General features: G+C 41.9%; 1 protein-coding gene across 5 annotated transcripts in view; it reads left to right on the forward strand.

Moving 5' to 3' along the window:
* ptprub (protein tyrosine phosphatase receptor type Ub) overlaps positions 1-26,487 on the forward strand; it is a 181,427-nt gene that overhangs the window by 149,228 nt on the left and 5,712 nt on the right. For 2 of the 5 annotated variants that reach the window (XM_086218782.1, XM_086218786.1), the window contains 14 exons: positions 449-472; positions 689-843; positions 1,367-1,554; positions 8,664-8,736; positions 8,818-8,894; positions 13,505-13,522; positions 15,051-15,087; positions 15,722-15,819; positions 18,224-18,340; positions 19,298-19,452; positions 20,010-20,145; positions 20,750-20,899; positions 22,344-22,658; positions 26,217-26,342. In XM_086218782.1, the coding sequence (XP_086074908.1) occupies positions 449-472; positions 689-843; positions 1,367-1,554; positions 8,664-8,736; positions 8,818-8,894; positions 13,505-13,522; positions 15,051-15,087; positions 15,722-15,819; positions 18,224-18,340; positions 19,298-19,452; positions 20,010-20,145; positions 20,750-20,899; positions 22,344-22,658; positions 26,217-26,342 (1,669 nt within the window). The remainder of the gene's footprint in view (positions 1-448; positions 473-688; positions 844-1,366; positions 1,555-8,663; positions 8,737-8,817; positions 8,895-13,504; positions 13,523-15,050; positions 15,088-15,721; positions 15,820-18,223; positions 18,341-19,297; positions 19,453-20,009; positions 20,146-20,749; positions 20,900-22,343; positions 22,659-26,216; positions 26,343-26,487) is intronic. The other 3 variants (XM_086218784.1, XM_086218783.1, XM_086218785.1) reach the window with 3 other exon arrangements.

The raw sequence follows: 26,487 nt of genomic DNA on the forward strand, positions 1-26,487 counted from the left end.
AAAGAACCCACCATGCCAAATGGGAACTTACTCAAGGCTCCAGAAATCATTATTAAATGGCTGACACAGCTTTCTGGGTAATATTGATTAATGCTGATTTTGAAAGTCACCATTACTTCGCATATTAGCTTGTGTTCCTGCGATAAGCTACCATGAAGTTTGCTCTTAGAGAATTGATTGCTAAAATTAACTGTGACAGGAAACCACGTGGTTTGGTCCTTAAGTGTAACACAAAGACATATTCAATTGAAGTACATGTTCCGCTGCGCTGTGGTTCAGTCTGCATACACCTGCTTGGTCCACTCACATGGGTCATATGGCCGAGGTCATGAGAGAAAGGCGCTCATTTTCGCTGTAATCAATGCATTCGGCCCTCAGCTGACATTGCTTTCATCTCACATCTCTTCTTTCTCTTGATTTTTCTGTCCTTCTCCTGCACTCTTGCCAGAAGGGACTACTACTCTTACTATCCGTAAGTGATTGCACTCTTTTCTTTCCCATTGTTTCATGATCCATCATATACATGCTTATGCTCTGGCTGTCAATCATACATTAGCGAGGCAAACTGATAGTCAAGCTTTTCTTTTCACTCTTTTCTTTAACATGAATATATTCCCTTTCTATCTACTGTATCTTAATACTACTTTTTTTCTGACTCAACATATTTTTCTTCTTTATCCAATAATAGGAAACCCGTGAACATGAATAAGACACCCATTACCTACCGTCAGGAGAAGAGCCATATGGGCTCCATGGAGCGCAGTTTTACAGACCAGAGCACCCTACAAGAGGATGAAAGAATGGCTCTTTCCTTCATGGATGCACACACCTGCGGCACCCGCAGTAAGACAAAGCGCTCACACATTCACGACAGAGTCTGCAAACCCCTACCACGCCTCACACAACCACACGCTGCAATCTCACGCTTGACATTCATAATCCTTAACTTTGTACTCTTAGTGGCCAATCACTCATTCTCTAGAAGAGAAAGATAGTCATCATGTGTTGTGGAAACAAGTAACACATTTGAATAAATCGAAATAAATGATTTGTGATTCTTGTCAGTCCCCGCGAGATTGATTTTCACGCTAATGTTGTCCATCTCACAGCCAGGAAAAGACAGATGTGTTTACTTCATTCAAGCCAGAGCCGCTTTCACATCAACATCCCATCTATTTTGAGGGCATCTTTGCCCAGATGTGCTTAATGAGTGTAATGTTTACAATACATTGTGTGTTTGTATTGCCATTTACCGGTAGTGAACCTGTAGGCAAGGTTTATCAGCTTGTTTCACTCCCAAATCTCTCTGTTTTATATGTTCTGCCGCTGTTGTTCTGAAATTGCACTTGTGATCGTTGTGGTGCAGGCGATGCTCGGAGTTCAGTGAACGAGGCCAGCAGCCTGCTGGGAGGCTCCCCGAGGCACCAGTGTGGACGTAAAGGTTCCCCCTACCACACGGGGCAGCTTCACCCTGCCGTCCGAGTGGCTGACCTTCTCCAGCACATTAACCAGATGAAGACTGCTGAGGGCTACGGCTTTAAACAGGAATATGAGGTGAAAGGGCGCTATTACACTCTGCTCCTACACTCCGACAACATAAGACGGCAAAGACGGCTTGCTCTTACAGCACTGAAATAAACAGCATCGCTGTCAGAGGGGTCAAACACTCTTGATGGTTATAAAAGAGCTTTTATAGCTCAATTAGCCAACATTAATATGTGAAATGTCTGTATTCACACTGATAACATTCACAGTAAATTCACCACCAGGATTGTTAGAAGTCCAACATCCAGCAAGCGAAAGAATATAATTCCTCATTAAGCCTTGATATATGAAATCAAATGTTGCACTTTCAACACTTTTCATTTTTTCGTTTGTAACATAAGTGCCATGTAATATTTAATGCATGCATAGCAATTTAGAATATGTCACATATGGAAAGTTTTATTTGTTTCTGGCCTCTGGCTTCCTGTGTGATATTACCAGAAGCGTAGCATTTTTCGAAAACACAAGTATGTTGTCCTGGGCATTCAATGTCAGACTGGAGACAATAGACCATATTCATAGAGTCATTCAAACACCAAGCAGCCTCTCCTGCTTTCTCTGTGCAATAATATAGAAGGTCACTGTCTTTTGTGAATCTGCTGGTTATTGTAAATGAATTGAATAACAGGTTTTTTCCATTGTTACACAGTTAAAATTATATATAATATAATAATAACAGCTAAATAATAGCTCAGAAATCCATTGGTTTCTTTTTTTTTTTTTAAACCTTCTCTCTATCAAGCATCTAGCTTGAGTCACCTCAGTTCCAGTCACAGCCAAATGACTCATTGATAATTCATTTTCTGGTTCCAGCCTACAATTCTGTCTTATAGTCTACTTTGCCAGTTTATCACGTATATAGAGAAGAGACATGAATTAATCTTTACTATTCTACAAGTGCATTGCTGTTTGTCAGGAACAATAACATCTAGATGTTTGCTGAGCTGCTCGGAGGCCTGCTACCATGTGGAATAAACTTATTTTGGCCTTTTATATCCATGATTTCCTCCCTCGTCACCATAAATAGATAAGACACAGATGTACTTCCATGTCTTAGTTTATATTCCCACTGCCAGCACATAAAAGCAAAACCCTCGTCTATCTATGCTCTTGGAAAGCAAATGAAAGAGATTCATGCCTCAGGTGGAAAGCCAGTTGAGTCCCAGGACTTCCTCAGCAGCAGTGGTTGATCTTCACTAACAACATTGTTAGCAGGTGCAGAGAAGTTTTAGGATCTTCTGAATTCACTCCTGCTGCAGGCAGGCCTGAGAGCTCTGGTACAGTAAGTACACAGCAAAGGACCAGGCCCAGGGTTCATGAGGCCATAAACTACTACACCTGCATCAGGAGGATTTTGATTCAGTTCAGCTTTAAATAAGTTACTGAGATGACTTTGGAGTATATCATACCATCCATCCATCCATCCATCCATCCATCCATCTATCCATCCATCCATCCATCCATCCATCTTTAACCTCTTATCTAGGGTCAGGTTGCAAAGGTATCAGCTCCAACAGGGAAACCCCCCCCCCCCCCCAGCTCTGACTGGTGTTCCCAGGCTAGCATGGAGATAGTCTCTCCACCTGGTCCTCTGTGTGCTCCATGACGCCCGGCTGGACGTGCCTGGAACACCTCCCTAGGAAGGCACCCATGTAGCAGATGCCTGAACCACTTTAGCTGACTGTCTTCCACACAAAGGAGCAACGGCTTGACTGTTGTAGTCCTGCATGGATGACTGAGTCTCTCTTCTTATCTTTGGGGGAGGTGCCATCCACCCTCCTAAGGAAACCCGTAACTACGATATCAAGCCAATAAACGTCACATCCAAAGCTGTCAGATGAGAAGTTAGCCAAAGGTCTCGGACAATGATTTATCTTGTTCTGTCAGCATTGTGTGTTAGTAATGGACAGATAAAATATAAAGACATCTCCAAGGTCAAGGGACGGCACCGTTCGAGTTTCAGCGGTAGTGGGGGGGTGTTTCAGTTCTGTGATGGATGCGATCCATCTTAGCAGCGTATTTAGTCTACAGTAGATTTCAAGAACGGTCAGCATCTCCAAGATCAAGGCCAGTTCGTCTGAAGTTAGAAGCAAGTACCACGAGCAAGAGTAATTAATATTGGCTCTCAGTCAGTACTTTGGAGAACCATGTACAAATACATGTTACAAATAAACCTGCTAACTTGTAATAGTACTTGATGTTAATGGTTAGCGGACAATCATGTGGGAAACCATCAATTCTCCTCTGACATCATCCACGAGCCCTTCATAGCCCGCTGAAATTAATTAGTGGGGTTTAAAAGGCATCTGGATCACACTGCTGCTGAAAGCATGAATAAATCATCCTCATTTGGGCCTGAAGAAGACCTCTGTCATGACGGTAGGACTGATGAGGTTAAACGTCTCAGGAGGTACTCCAGCTAGTGATCGTCATGTCCACTGATAACAGATTGTAGGGTGGCAAAGACAAGAGGGGTGGGCAGAGGAGACTGGAACAGGGAAGGATGAGGGAGGGATATACAAGGACAAATGTGCCATCTCATGCCCTGGAAACTCTAAATAACCTCATAGCTACAATGTTTACCCCCTCTGTAGTATATGGGGAGCATCAGTACTCCACAAGCATACTGTTGACTGCATGCAGCTGTCATGAATGCTTGATGATGGCTTGCAGGAAGACATGCACTACAGGGTAGTCTGTCCCTCTTAACCTAGGCCACAATTTATTTGCTCATACTAAAAATTGATCATGACAGATTTGGATGTTTTAAATTTGGAACCCTCTCAGTGACATCTCATTCATACCGAAGAGAATTAACATGATGTTAGAAAAAGAAGATGAAATGAGGTTATCTTCATTAGTCCCAAGCCTGGGCAATATAAAGGGGAAGAAATTGTAATATATATATGTGTGTGTGTGTGTGTGTGTGTGTGTGTGTGTGTGTGTGTGTGTAAATATACACATCATTCACAGTGGTTAAATATATGAGGTTCTTCATAATGCACAAGTTTTATGTTATTTATATAGATTACAATTAGACTTTAAAGTACACATGAAAACATTAGCCTGACTGAAATTGTACTTTTCTAATTCAGACTTACATACCTAGATTATGCAGGTGGGGAGTGATTTATTCAGGCGTTCTTCAGTCAGCCCCAAATTGGCCTTGAGCATTTTTTGCATGTGTCATAGTTCCAGCTATGGAACAGTGCACAGTACCGGATGTTGTCATACAGGGTCACAGTGGCTACTCGGGAGAAACGACACACTTGCCGCTGTTCAACTTTTTTGGTATGTGAAGCAAAAGGTGAACGAACAATAAATGGATTCTTCCCTGGATTTGTCGACTGTGATAATGACGGCAGTAGGGTTAAATTTCCTAAGAGAGCCATAACTTAATCTCTTCTACAACCGTGCACGCAAACCCACTCACAAAAACTTCACATTGGTGTTTTATCAGAGTTATTATTGTTGCATCTTAAACTCTGATTCAGATCCACCATGAGTACACCCATGCTCCTTTTTGCAGAACATCAGTCCCCGCCCCCTCTTCCAGTTGCTATCTCTAGCTGTATGAATCAGAGCGCAAAATGAGGATTCCACATCTCTAAATGACCCTCCCCAGTGGAATAATTTTAGTTGAGAGATGAGATCACATTTGGGGGGGGGGGTTCTATCCTTGTCACCCATGGCCTATGGCATTCATGATGAAGAGAAAACATCTTTTGTCTCTGTGTCTTGCCCCCCACCCCCAGTGGAACTTCTCTTCTGGAACTGCTTGTAGACTCATTAAACTGTCCCTCATGGGCAAAAACACAATCCACTCAAAAAAATCAATACACACTTCTTTGCTGGAGTATATGTCTTGATGTGGTGTCTTTGCCCATTATGAAGGAAATTGATGAGGAGTATTATATTACACTCCCTTGGTCGGTGTGGGATTTTATTTCCCAGAAGAATGCTTATGTTCTATAAGAACACTGATCAAGAACTTGCAGTGAGTTGGAAAGGAACTTCACGTGTATGTGTGTCCATCTGTGTGTGTGCACGTGCGTGTGTGTGTTTGTGTGTGTGTCGCACCTGCTGTCACTGCAGCTTTCCGCCACTAAAACCTTCATGCAGAGCTTAACTGGAGGACTTTGATTGCACCACTTTGCACCTGGAGGTTGAGAGGAGGATGAATTGATTGACGTTAACTTGCAGTTAGGGCTTTTGAATTATTGCTCTCTAAATCATGCTACATATTTGTTCTTTGTTTTTGTTTTTTTACAAGTAGTGCAAGATTATTCTGCCCAAATTAACATGGTGAGATTAATCCCATCGCCATCGTTTCTGTGTAAATCTCATTTCAAAATACAGGCCAAACGGAGGTAAAATTGGAAGGGAAATTTGTGAAATCTCAGGACTAAACTTGACTGCGTGAAGATTTCTTTCATCTCATTTTACTCATTTTATGTGATCCTCTTAACCAACCTCCACCGCTGATCCTTTTCTAATCAATCTTCCACATGTCGGTGTTGTTTTGCTTACCTTCTATGTACCACTACTCCCTCACAGTTCTTCTTTGTTTTCTCTCTCCCTCTCTCCTCTGTAGACAGCCGAGCAGAGGCGTGATGGGAGCAGGGAAACAAAGAGAGCTCAGAGGTCCTGTGTCAAAAACATAAGAGAAATAGGAGGGAAAAAAAACAAGCAATACAAGGAAGAGATGGGTAGGGAGGGAAATGAAGATGAGAGGTAGAAGGAGGGATTCAGAGAGAGAGAGCGAGAGAGAGCACATGGGAAAAAGTGATGAGGAGGAGGGTGTAATCCCATGCAGGATTTGACTGGTTCTTGGCTCTCTGTTGGGAGAACTGCGTTGTAATCCCCTGCTCAGCATGCAGAATTGGGCAGAGTTTGACCAAATTCCCCCAGTGGCTGGAAACCACAGGTGGTAGACTGGTATAGATGTCTGCGTGTGTGTGTGTGTGTGTGTGTGTGTGTGTGTGTGTGTGTGTGTGTGTGTGTCTTTGCACACAAGACTTAAGGGGCTATTTGCAAGCTTAATTTGGCCTCATGGTGGATGCTTGTGACAGTGTGTGAGTGTACAGTAGGTGCCTGCCTGCCAGTACCCGAGCTGACAGGTGGGTGATTTGGAGGTGCGGGGAGATACAGGAGATGAGTCAAATGTTACAATCTGGTTTAACAGCATCCACCGGGCTCATGGCAGACAGTCTTTCTCATTAACAATAGATGCAGATGACTTTCCTTCTCTCGAAATAGAAGTATTCAGAAACTTCGTCACATCTGGCTCAACCTGTCAGGATCCTGCTGTAGTAGAAGGAAGATGACTTTGGCTTATTGGTATTTCTGTATGCTAGTCATAATTGTCATGAGTAACAGTAAGCCCACAATGGGAAATCACGTCTGAGTTCCCTCCTTCTATCCAGAAAATGTCTTTACTTTATTTCAAAATCCAAATATTTATGAAAATTTACTATTATCTGTGTGTGTTCACATAGGAAGGGGTGCACTAAGATCCGCCCCCTTAGCGGTCTGATGCTCGCCGGAGGCAAAGAGTTGGCACAGGGACCCAAAAACAACGGAAGCTGTCAGAATTTAACAATTTTTTTTTCACTTAAAAAAAGCGAAACAGGATACCAGTCACGATTACTGACGTCAAAGATGTCTGCGCTCACGATGCCTGTGTTCTGTAGCAGCTACAAAACGTTATTGGATCGCATGTGTTCATGCGGTAGCTTGACAACTGATCTTTTTAACATCACGTATCTCACCGAAGAGGCCAAAATCGTTAGGTGTTTGTCCCTGTATGACTCTCATTATAAGCAGTTATACTCTGATATCAGTTGAGGTTTTACTTCTTTGAGAGATGCAACAGTCTCAGTTTATGTTGTATTTTTGCGAGTGCCCCTCTGTCTTCACTGTGCACGCTCATACAGAGAGACCGGGTCCTGATAGGAGATAGGAGTTTGATTATATATTCTATTTGATTTACTAAAGTCAATTTGCAGCTTCATTTTTGCAGGGATGATGATTTGTCTCTTACCAACTGCACTCATCGCACAGATAAGATTTAATAGCCACAAGAAAGTGGGGAAAGAAATGTTTTTATAGGAACATTTACTGTAGGGCTATCATGGCATTAATGAGTAAAATATCTGATAAGTATGAAGCCAAGAAATAGTAAAAATTCTGGAGGAAAATATACCATGAGTTTGAAGGTAACTTGAGTTGGTGGATTTTAAGAGCATAGCGGCAAAGAGCTAATATTTTACTAATCCATGTTACAGGCGATATGTCATAGTCGATTTATTGTTGTTTATCATAAAACCCAGACCAACTATAGGAAGTATTTGACACAGACCCAGAGCTGCGTTACTTCTGTAGATAGTAAGCTGGAGTTGAACCTACCCTTTAACTGGTAAATCACAAAGCGTTGTTCCTTCACTGAAGTTTCCCATCACTGAGCTTTTCATGTTCAAAAGTTTAAAAAAGGTACAAATTACAAGTTGATACCCTGCCACAGGCAGATCTTATTCTCTTATTACTTCAGTGTCAATCATAATCTCATGTGGCACTTTCAATATCTAAGTCAGCAAGCAAATTGTTCTTCACTTTTTACACTCAAATACCCCTTAAGAGTTTTATGACTTTGAAAAATACTTTCACTTCAGCACAGGTGTTTTGTACTTCGTCTGCCTTTAATTAACACTTCATTTTGATGTAACTCTTTAAAGTCTCAATGGCACGCACAAAAATTTAACCTGTAAGTCTAAGGGCTCTTATTAGAAAATATGCGACTGGCGGCCCATGACTCCTGAGAGCTTCAGGATCAGGCGATGATGACACTCATGCTACTCGTGGAACTGTTTTGTTTAATTGCATATCTTGCGTGGAGCACTGCAGCTCTCCACAGGATACAGTAAGCTCTTGTTTTAAGCCTCAGCCGTGCCTGAGAGATGTACTGATAGGCTTTTATTAAGCACAGTGTGCCATAGTAGCAATGAAACAAAAAGAAAAGATTTGCTGTAACTGTGTGTCTGAAATGTTTGAGTGGCTAATGTGATGGGGTATTGTTTTTGAAATACGAGTGTCCTTTTTCTTTTTTTTAATCTCCGTAGAGCTTCTTTGATGGCTGGGACTGCACGAAGAAGAAGGATAAAACCAAAGGGAGGCACGACACCTTGTTGGGATGTAAGTCATTAGAGCACATTTTGTCTTTTTATAAAAAATAACAATATTGTGAAGAACTCTTGTTATTTTTAACCGTCTCAGATGACCGCCACAGAGTCAAGCTCCACCCTCTCTTGGGAGACCCCAACTCAGACTACATCAACGCTAACTACATTGATGTAAGTCCAGATCTCTTTATTTTTTTCCTCCTCCGACATGAGACACAAACCTCTAGAGAGTCTCTCACATGGTCCATCTCTGTCATTCCTGTGAGCCCACCAGTGTGCTGGCCCACTTTCACCTGGAAGCTCTCATCCAATCAGACACCCAGATGTCATGATCGTCAATTGCTGCACCAGATCCCTGACCCGGACTTACGCAGCTATCACTTTTATTAAAATCAAGTAGAGTAAATGCATTTAATGCCTTGCAGAGGAGATGAACCTTTCTGTAAGACACTGCAAATCCCTCTAAATTAAATAGACGTGATTGATGTTATTCAGTCCCATGATGGACTGGAAAGGGGGGGAAGGTGGGGGGGGGGGGGGTTGATCCTTTCCACTATTCACCTTAACTGTCACACATGGAGCACCACAGCTACATTCTCACTGATCATATGAAATACATGTACATGTGGCTAATGTGTCTCACACGGTCTCATTCATACGTGTTCCCATTCATAAAGACGCTGTAGCATCAGGCTGTGTGTGTTGAGACCTCCACATGTAGATGGCGGCGTTGAGGCCACAAAAAGGCAGGAATGGGCAGTTCACGTGTCGGAATATCATAGGTTTGTAGCTAGCAGGTACTGTAGATACAGATTTGTGTTCGTCTCTGCCATAAATGCGTGGAATTGTCAAGGGAAGTTTGGCAATCGTCTCCGACTCCTTTATCTCACAAGATAAATTTTGCACACCTCTCATTGGGACTACTGTAAAGTAGATATGGTGCTGTGTGAGAAGTTGAGGCAGGCTGTTGCCTCAGGCTACTCCCACTCCTGTGTGAGGTTGATAAGGGGTGGAAAGATCCTGTTTCTGTCAAAAGTTTTATGAAGAATATATTTTAAGTCAGATTTTTTCAGTAAGAGAATATTAACGAGTCCTCTTGATTTTGAGAGGATTCTTCCTTTAGGACAAATTGAACCATCAAATGCCTCACACAGTACAGGACTTTTCTTTCTTGTACTTCTCTCTGGAGAACGGCCTGTGGCGAGATGCTATTATTGAGTCATTAGAATAAGAGGGCATTTAAAACCTGGCCTGCTGTTAGGACTGTAGTTTCTATTTGTGCAGAGGTGCAAGGATTAGAGGGAAAACACCACTCAGTAACCACCATAGTGTCACGAATGTTACACCTGGACTAGCTCGACCCAACCAGCAAGCTAAATAGTTTCTACTTATCCGCTGTGGAGCATGTTTTTAGACGGCTGGTGATGATTTCACCTCAGGTTAATGTTTTTTCTCCCTCTAAAACATTAGTCTGCTCCCAAAACAGAGGCGAGAAGGAGCAAGCTCTCTTTTTCTCTGTCACTCGAGTCTCTGCTGGGCTGTGCTGTGTTTTGCTTAAAGAGGAGCAGAGCTTTGCATGTGTTTGACAGCTTCCTGCTATTGTTGAGAATGTAGAGTAGGCCAATGTGTCACAGGCACAGCTGCTGCTGAATTACATTTTGTTTGAGAAAAAAAAAAAGATGCGGGTCTTACTGACAAATGTAACAAGGCCATTAAAAAAACAGTCATATATAGGTATACGCTACAACCCATTTCTGATACCTTTTATCCACTTTTAATGCACCTAATGCACTAGATAGGCTCTTTGGAACTTGTGTTTTACCTTAGGATGCAGTTTTTGCACATATTGAAGATTGCACCAGATGAAATGGTTGTGACGTAAACTTGAGTAATGGCGTAAATCTAACTCCTAGTTGTAAGTAGCTGTAAAATAGCTCCTGGGATTATTTGAAGGATGAGGAGTGAAATGTACTGCAATGCTAGCTGGTTTGCATTAGCTGAGGTTGTAGGCTAAAATTATAACCTAAACATGATGCTTTGGCTTGGTTTATAAATCCTTTTTTGTTTTGTTTTGGTTCCAGTTTTTAGCTGTTAGCTTCTTTGCCAACGCGTACTACAGTATTCAAAGACAAATGTACACAGGAGAGTACACAGTACTAAATCTTTTCACTGATTGACCACAGGAAGTGGAAACAGTTTCTGTGACTTTATTTTGGATTATTGGGATGTTGCCTCTCTGTGGTGAAACCAAACATCAACACAGATTTAGGGTCCTAATTCTGGCACTCGGTCAAGCGCAAGCGCCATTGCTAGTTTCAATCTGGCGCAAATGTTGTTCATACACCAAGCATCCTTCGACCGTTAACTAGCAAATGAACCTGCGCTGACAGGTGCTTAAGTATGTTAATGAGGCTAGTCTGGCGCAACCATGGCTCATTGCTTTTTTGGGACACCAGAAAACATTTAGGCCATAGACCTAGAAGAGGCTGGCCTTTGGTCACTGGCATAATGTGAGAAGTGCTATTTAAAGGGCCCATCAAACACCAACAGATGCGCCACACTGCTATGTTGTTCTACTGATGCCCAAAAATGTGGAAACATTGGCTGGCACCTCCTCCCAGGCCTGCTTCACCTCTGATGACTTCAGTGGATTCCTGCTGTTCCCATATATACATGAGACGTGCTCTAACACCTTCTGCTGGTGTGCGAAGAGGTACATATCTTCACATGAGACATGCTCACTTCTCCTGACTTCGAATGTGTGAGCCACTGAAATAGAACACACCAAGTCCTGGCGTGTTGTGGGTTTTAAATGGTATGAAACCAGGCAATCTGATTTGTTTGAGTGATGTCACGCTTTAAACACTCTTTTGAATAATTAGGTGTCTAACAACTGCTTCGTTGCACTGGGGTTTGTGCTCTGATGACACATCCTTGAAAAACCAAAATAAGACTGAACACACCCTGAACGCACGGCACACACGTTGTGCCAACTGCCTGGCATCATAGATTGCTTAAATACGGACCACAGTGTCAAACTAATTCGTTTCAACATGGCGTTATGGTGAAGACTTCAACCTAACTTTTAGAGGTAGTTCACCCTAAAATGAAAATGAAGTTATTATAGACTCCATTTCATGCCAGTGGAAGGTCAGGAGAAAGCCTTTTGTTTTGTTTTGGAACTAATTTCAACAAAATTTTAATTTTTGGGTTAACTGTCCTTTTAAGAAGAGTGCAGAGTGCAATTTCTGTGCCATTATTTTGTTGGTTGGGATGATACCCAGGAGTAGTTAAGGTAAACGTTGTGTCTCTGTGGTGATATCACCCATCGACACAGATTTAATACTTGCTTACACTCTAATTTCTGGTGTAACAGGCCGCAGAACACGTTGATTCAGTCCTGCTAAGAGTAAGTTAATATACATGCGCTCAAATGAAAGATGGTTGTTCCATCATTTCCTCTCCTTTGTCACTGGTTTGTAGTGGGCAGGGCTCAGTTGGAAAAGGAGTGGCCTTCTTTCATAGTTATATAGAACTACATATGGAACTATGTGATCTGTGTTGCCAGACTATTTTCCGACAAAACTGAACAAACCTCGGCTTGAGCACAGGATCTTTCTGTGTGTAGTTCACATGTTCTCCTGTTCCTGCGTGGGTTCTCTCTGGTACTCCAGCTTCCTCCCACAGTCCAAAGACATCAAGAGGGGACGAGGCTGATTGATACTCTAAATTGACCGTAGGTGTGACTGTGAGTGTGAATGGTTGTCTGTCTCTATGTGTTGGCCCTGCGATGGACTGGTGACCTGTCCAGGGTGAACCCCGCCTGAAGGCTGCTGGGATAGACTCCAGCCCCCCCGCGACCCTTAACAGGATAAGCGGAAGAAAATGAGTGGATGGACGGATCTGATGAGACCCTACTAGTACAGTCCTGATGAAGCTTTAATTACACCTGTGACTCATTGTATATTTGTCACATATTACAATTATTGAGATTCATCCTGTTAAGGCATTATATTCTCAGGCTGTCCATCTATTTCTGTCCAATCCCTGTGAACGCAACATATCTTACACAATGATAAACAGGTGCTGGTGGTCACATGACCTCAAAAATCAAATCTTTTGCCATTGCAGAAGAATTCATGCAGACATTATGAAAAACTTTGATGCAATTATAATCTAACAGGATAAAATGATGAAGGGATGAAATTTCACACTTAAAGGTCAACTTCAGTGTGACAGTATGGTACTTTACTCGTTATTATTGGCAGCGCTGTCCAATCACCAGGTGGTCATTATAGATGAAAATAGCTCGCTAGTCTCAGAATGTCTTCTGTTTTCCTCCTCTCTTCAAAGAGAGTCTCAAGCACAAAGGAGCTGGATTATATATTCCCAAAAAAAGACGTGTCTAGAAGGACACGCTGGCGAAGGACACGTTCCACACGAGTAAATTAGCGAAATGGTTCTCCTGGCTCTCCAGTGTCGGTCCAAATTAATTGTTGGGTACGTAGATGTCAACGAAGACCCTACATGTGCAGTAAACTTTTAAATGATCTGATTTACATCAGCAAATGTCACGTACTTGTTGATGCAAACACTAGTTGGGGCTTAACCCCCGGCTCTGCTGTATTTTTTACAAAAGCACACTCATGCACGCACGCACGCACACACCTCTTCCACCTGTCTGCTAAAACTGCTATTTACCACAAACTTCTTTCATTAACTAGCCTATATGTCTTCTTTTTCTACTCCCCTCCCCATTTCCTCAACCTTGGACCCTGTAGATTCGGATTAACAGGGAAGTAAGTACTTCACCGCTCGTTCTTCTGCCTGCCATCGCTCTATTTTTGCTTTTCCCTTCTGTTCTCTTCCCACTTCCCTTTTATCTTTCCACTATCCTATATCCACAGACACTCAAAGGTCAGTGTGTTTCAGGTTTGGGCACATTTGACAAATAAAACAAAGTAAAATAAATCCCCTTTTTTGCTGGGAATACTTGAAATGAACATAAGGAGACATGTCCTTTCCAGATAGGGGACCCTGCAGTCTTTGTTAGATCTAATAAGTGGCTAAGACTCAGGAAGTTTAGTTGCTATGGCGACTGTCTTTAGAGGAGAGAAGTGGTAGCATGCCTGCTGATAGTGTCTGGCCGGGGCCGGAGGAATTATGGATAGCAGGCCTCACAGCGCTGGTCATCCATCTCCTTCTCAAACATGTCCCCTTTTATCTGAATGGTTACAAATCAGCGCAGTGATCCGTCTGCAACGTGAACAACATATTAGGAAGATGCTTTCTTTAAAAACAAAAACAAAAACAAAAAGTTTGGGTCTTTATTTAGATTATTCCTCACCTGCATTCTCCGGTCCGCAGTCATGTAAGATAATTGGAGTGTCCGTTATTTTTGAAAGACGTTTCTTTTTTTCCGAAGCAATGTCTCTTCACCTCAGGTTAGATAAGCGGTGTTTATTTTCAGGAGGACCCTTTTCGGAACAGTTTGCTCATCCTTTGTGTGTTTACACATTAAAGTCTCCACAGGTGGTCTTGTCGATTTTATTCCCCTCAAGGCTGTGGAGGTGACATTTCATTGTTAATCCATATTCACCCCATACCCGCCATACGGAAATGTCTATCATCTATATCAAAGGATGCCACGTCCTTTGATATAAAGGATCTCAGGATACTTTGCTGCACAAATTCGATTTATGTTGGTGATGATTTCATGCATTTATGTGAAACCTGTGTGAAATTCCATGTATTTGACTTGCTGTGAGGACACTTCTTTTTGTGATGCAAGTGGATGAATTTCTGCAGAAAAATGTTTGGCTTGCAAATCAATCATCTTAGATATGGCACATATTACATTTTGAATGAGAATTGATTTGTTTTAAGAGACAGCACTTTGATAAATGTATCACCTGAAAAAGAAGAATGTACTCCTTCATTTAAAAAAAAAAAAAATCATATTTAAAATCAAGCTGTCACAGACATTCCGACATTGTTTTCACCAGCACTGGAAGAATGTAAGATGAAGGAAATCACTTAGTTTCATCTGTGTATTACTGGGTTGTCAAAATGCTGCATTTCCAGTGTGTTGCCTCCGCTAAACTCTCCATGGAGACAAAAGAACATGCTGTGAAGCCAGTGATAGGTCAGACAGCACCGAAAAACACAGTGGGTCAGTAGAATGCAGAGAAGTTGGGAGGAAAATGGGTGAGACAGAGAGAGACCCCCACTCCCCCCCAAATCCCCCCCACTCCACCCACTCCTATATGACTATGCCTGAGATGCAAAATGGCTTACTCAGCATGCCATCTCTCTTCTCTCTTTCAGGGCTACCATCGATCCAACCACTTCATCGCCACTCAGGGTGAGTATCCCAGCAAGGCAATGGCTTGTCCTCCCTCTGGTTTGGATGGATGGATGTCATTGAGAAGATCGTTAAACTCAAAAATTGTAGCTTCTTCGTCTCGCTGGCATGCGTTGTTCGTCCTCTGTTACTCAAACTCCAATCAATGGTGGGAAATCTCCCTCGTATGGTTCTAAGGGCCATTTCTCCCCCAAACCAAGTCGCTCATGGTCTGCTTAACTCGCACCAGCATCCCCCCACACGTGAGAGACAGAGATGAAACTTGCAAGCAAGAACAGAGATGTCAGCAGTGTTTTTTGTCTCTGCGAGTGTTCTTTCCCTCCGTCTTCCTCCTGCTCCTCAAAGTGGAATCTTTCTTCCTTAAACGCCGCTGCCTCCTCAGATGACAATGATTGACTGATGTTCCTCCAGGCTTTCATCAGCAGCCACGGCTGTTGTTTTGTCACCCGTCGCCCCTTCCCGCTGCCTGGAATTCCCAATAGCTTTATTGACGGCACAATCTTGAGAGATCAGTACCCTGCTATCTAAGGAAGGACGCTCGGGTCGCAATAATACGAGATTTCAGAACTCCCTTATTGAGAGGGCAGGTTTTGATTTTGTTGTCTCCGTTTTTCTTCTTCTCTCTGCCTACTAGGACCAAAGCAGGAGACACTGTATGATTTTTGGAGGATGGTGTGGCAGGAAAATTGTTTCAGCATTGTCATGATCACTAAGCTGGTGGAGGTCGGCAGGGTAAGTGATTAAGACCCCCACCACCAACACCACCATAACCTCCACCTGTCTCACTCCACACTGACTGTGTTACCTCCAGGAAGGTTTGTGTTTGATAAGTAAGCCCTTACTTTAAAATGTGACAGTCTTTGGGATTGTATTGACTCGTGTTTATATGCACCAATCTGACACTACTTAATTTATACAGTGCTAACTCCAGTTAACTCCATTAGCTCGGGCTAATATTACATACAGGAAAGCAGAAAGTTCTGCCATTCTTATCCTGGCAACTACCACTTTGAAACAGAGATAACTGATCTCTAGCATTGGTCTGTGATGGGGACATTGGATCACAAAATGAAATTCCATGGTTTCGTTATCTTTATGTTTTCCTTCCTTTTTTCACAAACCAGTCGTGTCATGTGACAGCTTTTCAGAGGGACGTTGCACTAAGGACTGCGAAAAAAGCCTGTTAGTTTTTGTGAAATCCTGCAAACAAAAAAAACAAAACAAACAATGCCTGTGAAAATGTTACTACTTGGGTGGAGGATATTAGCTTTAGGGATGATGGAAGGTGCTGGTGCGCTACTATTGAAAAAAATGGAGAGCACACTGACTTTACCTTTTTTTTGCAAGTTTAGCACCATAACATTTCAGTGACATGGGAATAATTAAATATGCTATACAGCAATTGTGCATAAAATATATATTCTGAGCCACACATGGTATCATGGACTGCTGTCCTTGTATACCACATGACCTCAGCTTTCTGGCCGTACCACTGGTCTTGCATTTTCTATCTTATATCAACACTGTTATTGTATGAATTTCAGCAGAAGTACTCCATTCTTCTTAGTTTGGAGAAGAGAAATATATCACCTGAATGGATGGTTAAAATGGCACCATTTTCTAGCACTAGCCCTATATCCAATTTGGTTCTCCATCCCAACAATTCTGAGAACAGTGAATAAATGAGGTCTGGTCTGTGTGGGAGAAACCAAATAACACCTCCATTAGATAAAAAAAATTACCTCTTTTGTACCTGGTGAAGGTGAAAATGATTGTTACCCTCCTCTTCATTATGCTTTCCTCTGTTCTGTGGTTTTTTTCCCTGCCTTTCTTTTCTTTACTCTCTGAGATGAAATATCTGCAGAGGAACAGATTGTTTTTGTTCCTCCTAGCATTTGAAACATCCCATGTTTTCATCATATTACATTTCACACTTTCATATATCTGTTCTAGTTGAACTCACAGTGGTAGAACATGTGTGTCTGAACTTGATTATGCATTTGGATTACACAGGTATGATTTTATCTCTGTGAATTGTTCATATGAAAGCTACTGTTCGATGCTTTGATTTGTAATTATGCAAAGAACCTTTAATACCTGGAGGTACACAGCTAACCAAAGAATGGTCTGACTTAATTTAACCTGCTTACTGGAACTTGAACCCTGCAGTCTGGCCATCTTTACAGTTTACAAGGAAATATTCTTAAGTATTTAGTCGGGTTGGGGAGTGGTTTGCAATGTTGGTTGGACCATTTTTACATTGCCGCTCAAACACCTGCAGATACCTCCTTCATTTAATAGACAGCATTTAGTGATTATCAATATTTTACTGAAAAGATTGTTCAATTTTAATAAAACACGTTTGTATTGTTTTGGCTGTAGAGATGGTAATTCTGGTAAAATTATAAATTAAAAGTGGATTGGCATCAAATTGAACAGACGTTCTCACCTTCAGAGTAACAGCATCAATTGATATAATATTATTTTTTATTGTTATATTTGTTATGTACTTGTTGCTAACAAGTGGCTAAATGTGACTACAGAGGTTGTCGTGTCATAACAAAAAAATGAAGAAGGTACTTGTGGTGACATTGAAGTCATAAATCGGTGGTGTATTTTGGTCATAGCATAACGTTAGCTTTGTACTTGGAACGATAGCATGTATGCTTAAAAAAAATCTAAAAAAATGTAGTTGACTGGTGAAGGTTCAAAAAAACCTAAAATGTAGGAGTTGTATAAACTCCTGTTTCCCACCAAGCTTTTTTTGTGTCATTAGACACTACATTGGCTTTTTTTTATCAATATTACCAAACCATTGCGGTGCTGACTTTTGGGTTGACCTTCAAAAAGACATCATCACTATGACGCTGTAACAGTCAAATTAGCTTTATATGTTTGAATAAATAACATCCCTCTCAGCAATAGCTTAACTAGCAGGCTAGCATGCCAACACTGAACCTGCATCAGCATCTTAGTGTACTGACATGAGCATTTACCTTCAAAGACACTGTTCCTAATTACTCCGTCACACAGCACAGCTGTTGTCTGTAGTCTCCTGTCGCACCTGACACAGTCTTGGTGATGTGTTTCCCAACAATGTGAGATTCCACTCTGCTTCATTACTATTTTTAAACAGGTGAAATGCTGTAAATACTGGCCTGATGACAGCGAGATGTACGGAGACATCAAAATCACTCTGCTCAAGGCAGAGACACTGGCTGAATATACAGTTCGCACCTTTGCCTTGGAGAGGGTGAGTTGTTCTCACCTTGCATCACGCACATTTCATAAAACACTCATGCACAACCTTTTCATTTTACAAATATGTGACGCTTCCCATACCAGCATGTTCTCGTTCCCCGCTGTATCTCTCTCTGCGACCAAAACATTAAGACGTATTTTTCTCTTACCTGGTTAAGTAAGCTGTAAAATTAGAAATAGAACATAAATAGAAGGGATTAGACTCTTGACAGAGTTTACTGCTGACGGGCATGAAGGCCACATGTTAAACTAAGAGGAATTAACAGTAGCTTTTTAAATGCCCCTGCTGCCTTGCCAACATAGCTGTTGCAGTGTTTTGCCCCTCTCTGCCTCTTCCCTGTCAATCTCCTGGGGATCTCTCATTGGACGAGCTCAGAGCAGCACTGGACTGACAGTGGTGCACGTACACACACAAACACACACAGCATTATCTTCACACTGTCACATTAACAGGCTGCTTATTCAAATCAGCAGGAATTTGGGAGCTGGTGACAGCTTGTTTTTCAAATATCTTGGCCTTTCTTTTTTTTTCTTTTTTTTTTTTTAGGTTCTGTCTTCAACAAATCTTTGCTTTGCAGCGCTTTACTTTGTCATGTCTGTATAGAGGAAGAAATTGCTTTGTGACTGCAGCAGTCTCCCAGTAGAGAGGAGAAACCTCCCAGCCCTCTGTGAGCTCCAAGAGCCGGAGTAATTCCTTTCCGCCTGTCTACAGCAGCTGCTACAAGCATGTGATGCCCAGAGGCCTAACTGTCCTAGAAGACCTAACACCCCACGTAAATAATGCCCTGAACCGAAAAAGCTGTCACATCTATCACAGAGGGGGAACATCTCTGGATGGATGAAGTCTTGAGCAGGAAGAGGGCCCGGAGGCCACTGTACTTAGCCCACACGCCATAAAAGTATAGATGTACACATGTAATGCTAATGTGGACTGTGTTTCTTTCAATAGAGAGGATATTCAACCAAGCACGAGGTCCGTCAGTTCCACTTCACGTCCTGGCCCGAGCACGGGGTGCCCTATCACGCCACCGGACTGTTGGCCTTTATACGAAGAGTGAAAGCCTCTACACCTCCTGACGCTGGCCCTGTGGTGGTCCACTGCAGGTAACTAGATCTTTACTAATCCTAAATGTGATCGGAAATACATGTTTTTTTCTCAAATCAGTAGTTTACTTGGCACAGTCTTGTAGTTCAGTGACTAATCACGTGCCTAGTGTGGTGGCAAGAAGCAAGGCTAGTCTTACTAGCTACAGTCTAGCTGCTTTTTTCCCCTAATACCTCATATATTATTATTTCTCAGTTCAGATAGAAACAACCCGACATTCGAAAAATATTCAACTTAAAGTGGGACATGGACACGTCAGTTAAAGAAAGAACAGTAGAAAATTGTTCTCAAGTAAAAGTCCAAAAGCTAGCAAGACAACAGCACCTTTCACAGTGGTATAAAGGTAGCGTGTAGCATCAAGCTAGCTGGGCAAACCCCTCATTTTACATGTTCCTCATCCTACTTCCAATCATGTTGTGCTGATTGATTGCAATATCTGCCTGCCTGAAATATTGAACAACATTGTTGCAAACGCTAACAAAAAAAAAAAAAAGGTGCTCTCATGTTTGGAGAATTATGCATCGCTCGTAAAAGAAAGATGTCCTTTGTGTACCAGCGTGGGGGCAGGGCGCACCGGCTGCTACATCGTGCTGGATGTCATGTTGGACATGGCTGAGTGTGAAGGGGTGGTGGACATCTACAACTGTGTCAAGACCCTGTGCTCTCGACGCATCAACATGATCCAGACAGAGGTCAGATCAACTGCACAGCCAAGACGCCTCCTCACATCCGAACAAAGCAATAGATTCGTCACTATGTAAATCTTCCCTTCCTCTGCTGGAAAGTTTTTAAAATTCTGTGTTTTAAAATACATAGTTTTTGCCTACTGTTGTTGGGTGTATTATCATACCCCCCCTCTCCTTTGGGACTTCCATAAAGGTCATTTCAGTAGTTTGAGAGACTCACATTGTCTCCCTGTGTGCTGCGTAGGCACGTGTTGTTGTTTAGATGTGAGCTCCATTTGCATATTCAGCCCTTATTATGTAAATTCAACATTGACATAGCTGTTTATTACATTTGTAGTTATTTGCGGGCGTGCTCTAATTAAATGCACACCGCAAGTGTTTGTTTACTCTGGAATATTTATTTATTCTCCAACAGCTTTGATACACTACCAACATTAAAGCACATGTTTAATTCAGAACAAGGCCAGTTATGAACCATCTCAGCCACTGTTCATATTGTTCTTTATTAATTTACTTAGTTACACCCACCCCGACTCTGTCTTAACCTTTCTCCTTTGTTAACTTTGAAACACTCTTTGCAACAGCCTCACATACATGTTCTCCTCTGCAGGAGCAGTACATCTTCATCCACGATGCCATCTTGGAGGCCTGTCTGTGTGGAGAGACGGCCATTTTGGTGAACGAATTCTCCATCACTTACAGAGAGATGCTGCGAGTAGATTCCCAGAGTAACTCTTCGCAGCTCCGGGAAGAGTTTCAGGTCAGTCTTAGTCCAGAGGGTCGTCAGATGCGACTGCAAAAAAAAAAAGCATCCATTAAATTATGATAGGGGTACTCAGAATTACACTTCCCACTCACAGCCATTACAGCGTTTTTATTAGATATCAACCACACTGTTGACCTCAACAGGGACTGCAGTTGTTTTACTAGCGAGGATATGACCATGCTTACCATATTTGAGTTGCAATATTTTAACTACAGACCTCTGAGGTCAAGTTAAAGGTGTGCGTGCGTGTGTGCGTGTGTGTGTGTGTGTGTGTGTGTGTGTGTGTGTTCCAGTTGTGCTTCTCTAATTATGTCCTCTTGACGCTGACAGGCTTCACATTTGAAGGGACATGCTGTATTTTATCTGGAACCACCATCTTGGCCAGAGCCAGAATTACATCATCTTCATCAGGTTCACCAAGTAACTGATGGTTTCAGATAAATGTAGTGAGGCAAAAGTAAGAAGTCCCCTACATTATAAATGCTGGACTACATACACTTTAACACAGTGCTTAAGTAAAGCACTTAAGTAAATGTAAATAGTTACTTTCCACTTCAATACCAACACAAGTAAAAAGCATAAAAGACATGCATGAGAAAGTCAGATTATTATTATTTATACAGCTTCATATAGTGATGAAGTCATATTGATGATCCACTGTTGGGTAATGGGAAAGAATAAATCATATTTGTGTATAATTTTTGCTGGATGATGTTCCCTTTTCTCTTTCACTGCAATGTGATCTCACTCACTCAGAACACTTCATTAGATGTTGATCAGGAGAGGAGAGAGCCTGCATGCTTCTCCGGCCTCATCCATCTCCCTCTGCTGCACAGCTCCACCCGCAGCCTCACTAAGGCCAGATTTAGCATTTCAAAGCACTGCAGGAAAAGGCTAAGGCTTGTCCTATAATTCTATATTGTTAAGGAATTAAGATGGATGTTTGGGATTAGTACTGTAGGTGGTGTGACACTCTGATTACAAACTGTTAGTTCCTCATAAATGAAAATGTTACACGCCCGGCTTTGATACTGTAAATGTATCCATCTCCCCTCTGCTGCCCAATTAGCTCTGTTTGCCTTTTACTGTGTCATCCTGCAGACAGCAAAGAGACGACTGGTAGAAGTGAGATAAGCAAGTCAGAAATCTTTTATTGATGCTGTGTGTTAATGGCTAAACGAACAGAGTTCATCAAAAAACTGTTGTGTTCTATGTTCCCCTTGGAGATGATTCAACTTAATTTCATTCCCTTTTGTCGGCTTAATTTATCCCTTATTTTCACTTAAAATCATTTTGTCAACAGGATAAAGTTTCTTTCTTCTAACATGATCAGAATCTGTCCTTCTCTCTCCTCCTCCTACTCCTCCTCTGGCTCTGCATCACTCTTCTTTCTTCCTCCTCTCATTCACATCTTACCTTTTAAACCTTCCATTTACAGACGCTAAACTCGGTGACACAGCACCTGGACGTGGAAGAATGCAGCATCGCTCTGTTGCCCAGAAACCGAGAGAAGAACCGCAGCATGGATGTACTGCCACCTGATCGCGCCCTGGCTTTCCTGGTAACAACAGAAGGAGAGAGCAACAACTACATTAATGCTGCTCTCGCTGACAGCTTCCACCGGCAGGCTGCTTTTATTGTGACCCCTCACCCTCTGCCTGGCACCACGGCGGACTTCTGGAGGCTTGTCTTCGACTACGGCTGCACTGCAGTGGTCATGCTCAATCAACTGAATCAGTCGAACTCTGCCTGGGTGAGGTTGAAGTGTTACATTCTGTTTTATTGCCATTGATTTATTAACACTATCAGGAAAAAAAAAGCAAGGAAGCAAAATGTTTTTTCACACAGGAGCGGCTGTTTGCAAGAGTTTTTTTTACTTTGGGTCTTGAGATTATTTGAACTTTATTTAAGACTTTTTTCTGTCATACTGTGCCCTTGCTCTTTCTGTATCTTACTGTGCCTGGGATTAGTTCCTTCATGCCATTTTGTTGGGCTTTGATCCCTGACCACATTGATCTCAAGGCATAGCTCGATAACACCCGCCCCAGTTTTTCCTTCCCCTCCTCAAGTTACATCTCTGGAGAATAAGCTTGCATTACCCTCCAGCCACATCTCAGGCTGCTTTTTGTTGGCGTCCCACTTTTTCTCATGAGCACATGTCTTTCTCTGTACTGCAATATTCCCTTGTCTTTTTTAATACTTGGAATAATAAGAATGAAATGGACGAAGACATCAATCGAGATCAAGATTCACTTAAAAACACAAGAGGAAGAGAAACTGAAAGGCATGCTACAAAGAAATATTTGTTTTAAAGTAGCTGTCATTAGCTTCTCTTGAAAGATCAGTGGTTTTAGCCTCAGTGCTAAAGCTTTTGCTGGTCCTTTGCCAAATAATCTGCCAAATGGTAGAGGCTATACAAGTACATGGAAAATTAATCATGTAATGGCTGTTCTACCATTGTCTGATTAAGACAATGAAATGGATCATTGAATTACTTCCAGGATTCCCAAAGTGGGGAACATGTATGCCCAGAGGTACATTCAGTTACATCAAGGGGTATACCAAAAAAACAAAACTGTAGCATCCTTTCAGAATCCTTCATTAATTGACCTCGGTTTGATCTTTTTCTCACTCAATACTAGCAAATCACAGGCAGAGTAGGGCTGCGAGCAGGTCTTTTGCAGGGGATACAAACCCCGTAGGGACCGTTTCCTTATGGATGGAAAAAAATAAGGCCCCTAAGCTCCCAGTATGTTGGCTAACGTCTTCAAATATGCATTTATGGTTGAAACAATCTCACCCCACGCCCATGGGAGCAGCAGAAACTATCAGTGAATGTTGTACAGTAACTGAAGACTGTCAGAACAGTCGGCACTGAGGCCTGTGTCTGACAGAGTTAGCAAATATTTAGCAATGCTAGCCTAGCCACTGCATATGCTAGCACCATTTGTGGAGGTGGAGGGGTGCACAGCCGGAGGTTGAATATGTCAGGGGTGCAGGATTTTAAAAAGTTGGGACAAATTGCAATAGTTTGAGTGTCAGTAACAGAAAGGAAAACTAATTATAGCGCTATTTCTCAGGTGTTACCAGAATCCTGCAGGGGTAATGTAAGGCTACAATCCAATTAATTGTAAGTCCAAGATATTTAGCAGAAAAACATGTTAAAGAGCTAAAAGCTGGCGCAACTTGACAACCGACTTGTTCAGCCAATAATTAAGATCTCCGTTTTGTGTGAGTTAAGCTGAGCAAGACTGGCAAACGTCCATCCCTTAATGGCAGATAAACAGTTGTGCAGAGATGGAAGCCTCACTGCATTATGTGGGATAAATAAAACTGATTATCATTGGCAGGATAATGAAAAGGAATGTCACGCTAACTAATATTAAGCCTTGGAAAAGATTTTTGAGTATTGGTGCTAAAATGAATTCCTGGGGGACAGAGAGAGACTACATGTGAGCAGAAATGTTTTCAACAGACAAAAAAAAAGTTCCTGGGAGAAAAATTAATTCCACTTCTGGGGATTTAGAAATATTGCAGACGTGTAAGTATGTCTGTATAGTCTGAATTTACCTCATAAATATACCTTCATAATAAATATATAATTAATTGAATGGAAGCCTCACGAATCACAGATGCAATCTGAAAAATAGTAATACAGCAACAAGCTTCTTGTGTTGATGAGAGTGGCTCATAAAACATCAGAAAAGTCTTTGTTTGCCTTCCCCTCTTACCACATCTCAGGGTTTCTTTTCTTTTGTTTTGTCGTTTTGTTGCGGAACGCTTTCAAGCCTTGTGTGATGAAACTTTAATCGTTTATGATGTGAAATATGCATTAGATTGTATCACCGCACTGAAAAAGTAGACGCTCAGGCTAAATTATCAAAAATGTACAAGGTTATTTGAAGCCGTTATTATCGATGATTTAAATATTTTTTGGTAAATGTTCTTTGTGGAGGAGATGAAAATGTCCTGATGGAAGTGTAATAGTTCTCTAAGTACAAGCTCCTCTTCCTGGAGTCCACACAAAGTAGCAGTATTGTTACAGTACTCGCATTATCACCAATCATTTGCCTTGAAACTTAGTTTTTAAGAAAGGAACCGATGTATAATTTTCCAGAGCAACTATTCAAAGGGTGCGAGCCGTGATTCTGGCAATCCATGAAGTCATGCTCAGCTTATAGTCTTGCTTTATCACCTGAGAGCCACTGATCTGAAGCCAGTCCGCTGCACTTACTGCACATCTACTGCCCTAACTTAGCAACTACCCCACTCCCTGCAAGCTGCGACCGTGTATGAGAGAGTTTCTGTCAAATGTTTGAAAGCTAAAATGAAGCACGTTTTCTTTTCTGAGGAGCCAGAAAATACATCTTAGTAGCTGTTCACATGATTCAACTTGCCAACTTACCTCCAGCATGATTTGAACATCTTAGTAGGGTTTAAAAAAATTATTCTCTAATGCCAGTAAAGAGCTAATGCCAGTTGCCAAGGGTACTTGCTAGCTTTGGTTGGTGGAGCAACTGTCGACATGGTAAATGCCATCCAGCTTGGCTTTAGTGTCACACACAATCCCTGTGAAAGGACTTGTTTCACAATAAGAATTTGATCCAGTTGCTCTGATAACATTTGCAAAGTCCTTAAGAGCCACTAGATTAGATTATTTATTCAGTTTAGCAGAGGGCTAACTGGAATTAGCTGTCTTGGCTTGCATAAATTCTCTGGTTTCCTTGTTCTGCCCATGGAGCGGTAATGTCCCCACAGATGCAACCTTGCTGTTCTGTGAAATACAGAGAGAATAAGCCTTGTGTGAACTCATTTGTCAAGGAATTGAATGAAAGGGTTGTTGATTTATGGGTGAAAGTGCACTATAGCTTTAAATTATTATATTCCCTGTTTTCCCATCAAGGCCCCTGGTCGCCTCAGAAACCCTGGTGCAATTCACAAATGTCTCATCAAAGTTATCCTGCTGGTTGGCACCCATTTCCGTTGTTGTCAGTGTCTTACAGCCTTTGGGCTGTTTTACTGTCTGTATCACTAGAACTGGACAGGATTAGAGGTTACACCAAAACATCACATATAATTGCTTCTTTCATATCTGTACATCTCTTGTACACACACGCACACACACACACACACACACACACACACACACACACACACACACACACACACACACACACACAATTGTATGATTTGATCCCCTAAAAGCTTTCAAGCTTTCTCGTTTTAAGTTTTAAGAGTAAAGGCAGTTTCTGGCCTACTGAAGTCAAGGAAACTAATCTCTTGACGGTGTTTACTTCTCTTCCGCCTGCAGCCGTGTGTTCAGTACTGGCCCGAGCCTGGTTTACAGCAGTACGGACCCATGGAGGTGGAGTTCCTGTCAATGTCAGCAGATGAAGATGTCGTTACTCGTCTGTTTCGGGTCAAGAATGTCACGAGGGTGAGTCACTACGCTAGCAAAAAAAAAAAAACTGCTGCGCTGGACATATTGTTCAATTCATTGTTATTTCACAAATGATAACTTGAACCTCATCAGAAATGCATGAGCTGTTGTCCTCATCTGTAATTCAGATGTGACATTTTAC

Source organism: Aulostomus chinensis, chromosome 11 (genome assembly GCF_037954235.1).
Source record: "Aulostomus chinensis isolate RoL2024-O1b breed Wild chromosome 11, RoL_Achi_v1.0, whole genome shotgun sequence".
Taxonomy (NCBI): domain Eukaryota; kingdom Metazoa; phylum Chordata; class Actinopteri; order Syngnathiformes; family Aulostomidae; genus Aulostomus; species Aulostomus chinensis.